Source organism: Macadamia integrifolia, chromosome 5 (assembly GCF_013358625.1).
Source record: "Macadamia integrifolia cultivar HAES 741 chromosome 5, SCU_Mint_v3, whole genome shotgun sequence".
Classification (NCBI taxonomy): Eukaryota; Viridiplantae; Streptophyta; class Magnoliopsida; order Proteales; family Proteaceae; genus Macadamia; species Macadamia integrifolia.
Window position 1 is genome coordinate 31,707,036 of NC_056561.1, and position 1,592 is coordinate 31,708,627.

At 37.7% G+C, this 1,592-nt stretch overlaps 1 protein-coding gene across 4 annotated transcripts in view; it reads right to left on the reverse strand.

The window, feature by feature from the left end:
• The window catches only part of LOC122079264, a 60,513-nt gene that overhangs the window by 10,220 nt on the left and 48,701 nt on the right, over positions 1-1,592 (reverse strand). For 3 of the 4 annotated variants that reach the window (XM_042645584.1, XM_042645583.1, XM_042645585.1), the window contains exon 18: positions 438-740. In XM_042645584.1, coding sequence (XP_042501518.1) covers positions 438-740 — 303 coding nt within the window. Of the gene's footprint in view, positions 1-7; positions 741-1,592 lie in introns of those variants that run through there. The other variant, XM_042645586.1, reaches the window with a different exon arrangement.

Here is a 1,592-nt window from a genome sequence, read left to right on the forward strand (position 1 = left end):
GGGGGTGGTGGGAGATCAAAACATGAACAAAAACTGCACACAAACACAAAAAGAGATCCATTGTAATAACATCCATATGTAACTTAAAGGAGGAATATAGAGGGTTAGCAAATTAACATTTCCCATATGACGGTAAACTGCAAGCATCAGTATCAATAATTTAAGGACAACAAAATCCCAAAGAAGTATTAAATATATGATTTAAGAAACAAAAACATCTAATAAAACCATATGTGTAGATCATGATCCATTCCTCTAACCATACAAGGATTATTTGTTTTAACCATAAGAAAAAAGGATAATATCAATGAGATTGTCATCACTGTCCAAAGTATAACATGACCGTATTATGAATATTGCTCTACTACCTTTTTGAATAGGCTGAATAAAAGAAAGCAACAACTAGTTAAGTCCATGCTTGAGGCACAAGAGCATACCTGGAAGAGAATATTGTGCAAAATTCTGTTAACAGAAACCTGACACAGAAGAAGTCTTCGCTGGATTTTCACATCCTTATACATAAATAGGAGGACGGAAGAAATTGCACAAATCTTACGTGACAGGTCAAATGCATATTCAACTGATGAATAATTTTCACCTAATGAAGATCCCATCAAATCCAGGACAAGATTTAAAAGTTTATCACTTCTATCAAACAGGAAAAAGCATGGGATTAGAAGGTATACGCAATTGCGTAGTCGAACAGAATCACTAGAACCATCGTCGTTCTCGGGAATGCTCTGCATAAAAGATAAGAACCAATGAATAATTCATCTGCGCCAAAATGATGGGCAAGAAAAAAGAAAAGTTTTTTTTTTTTACAAGGATAAGAAAACAATTTTCCAAAGAAGCATCAGTTCTATAAAATACACACACAATATCCACCCCAACTTCCAGAATTAAATAATTAGATCTCATAATTTTCCCAAGTCTCCCCCCTTTTTCTCCAATGAATAAGACCTCATCGATTTTGTTTTAATGATTTTCCTATTCATAAGTTGAAAGAGCTAATGTTAATCATTATGTCTATTTGCCCCTTTCCATATTAGCTTCTTCAAACCGGGGGAAAAGAAAAGGTTAGAAGTAGTATTGTTCCTAGAAATGCTTAGGGTGCATGAAGTAAACAAACCAACACCCCTGCCCACCAGAAGAAAAAAAAAAAAAAAGGCAGAAAAGAAAAGAAAATTTGAAGATCCAAACCTAGAAAAGCTAAACTGATTATTTATTTTAGGGGTGAAACAGGGCCGGGTTTCTTAAAACCCCAACCCAACCCAACCCTTGATCCCCAAAACTCAACCCAAACCCAACCCAAGGAGGCGCCGTGAAGATCTAGGAGTGTGAGCAGTACGAGCTGAAAGGCTCCCATATTGTTCGGACGGCAGGGGGCATAGAAGTTGTTCCTAGGAAAGGTTAATGTTTCTCGGGTATCTAATTAATTAATCCCCCAAACAAGCAAGGGCCCCACTATAGCTAAAGGCCCCTATTTGAGTAAGCCCTACCGGGTTCACGCTCCGGGTTGACCCTAGCTGGTCCTGTATTTTTTTAGAAAGGGTCACAAATGTAAGCCTATACTTACCAAAGGGGGGGGGGGG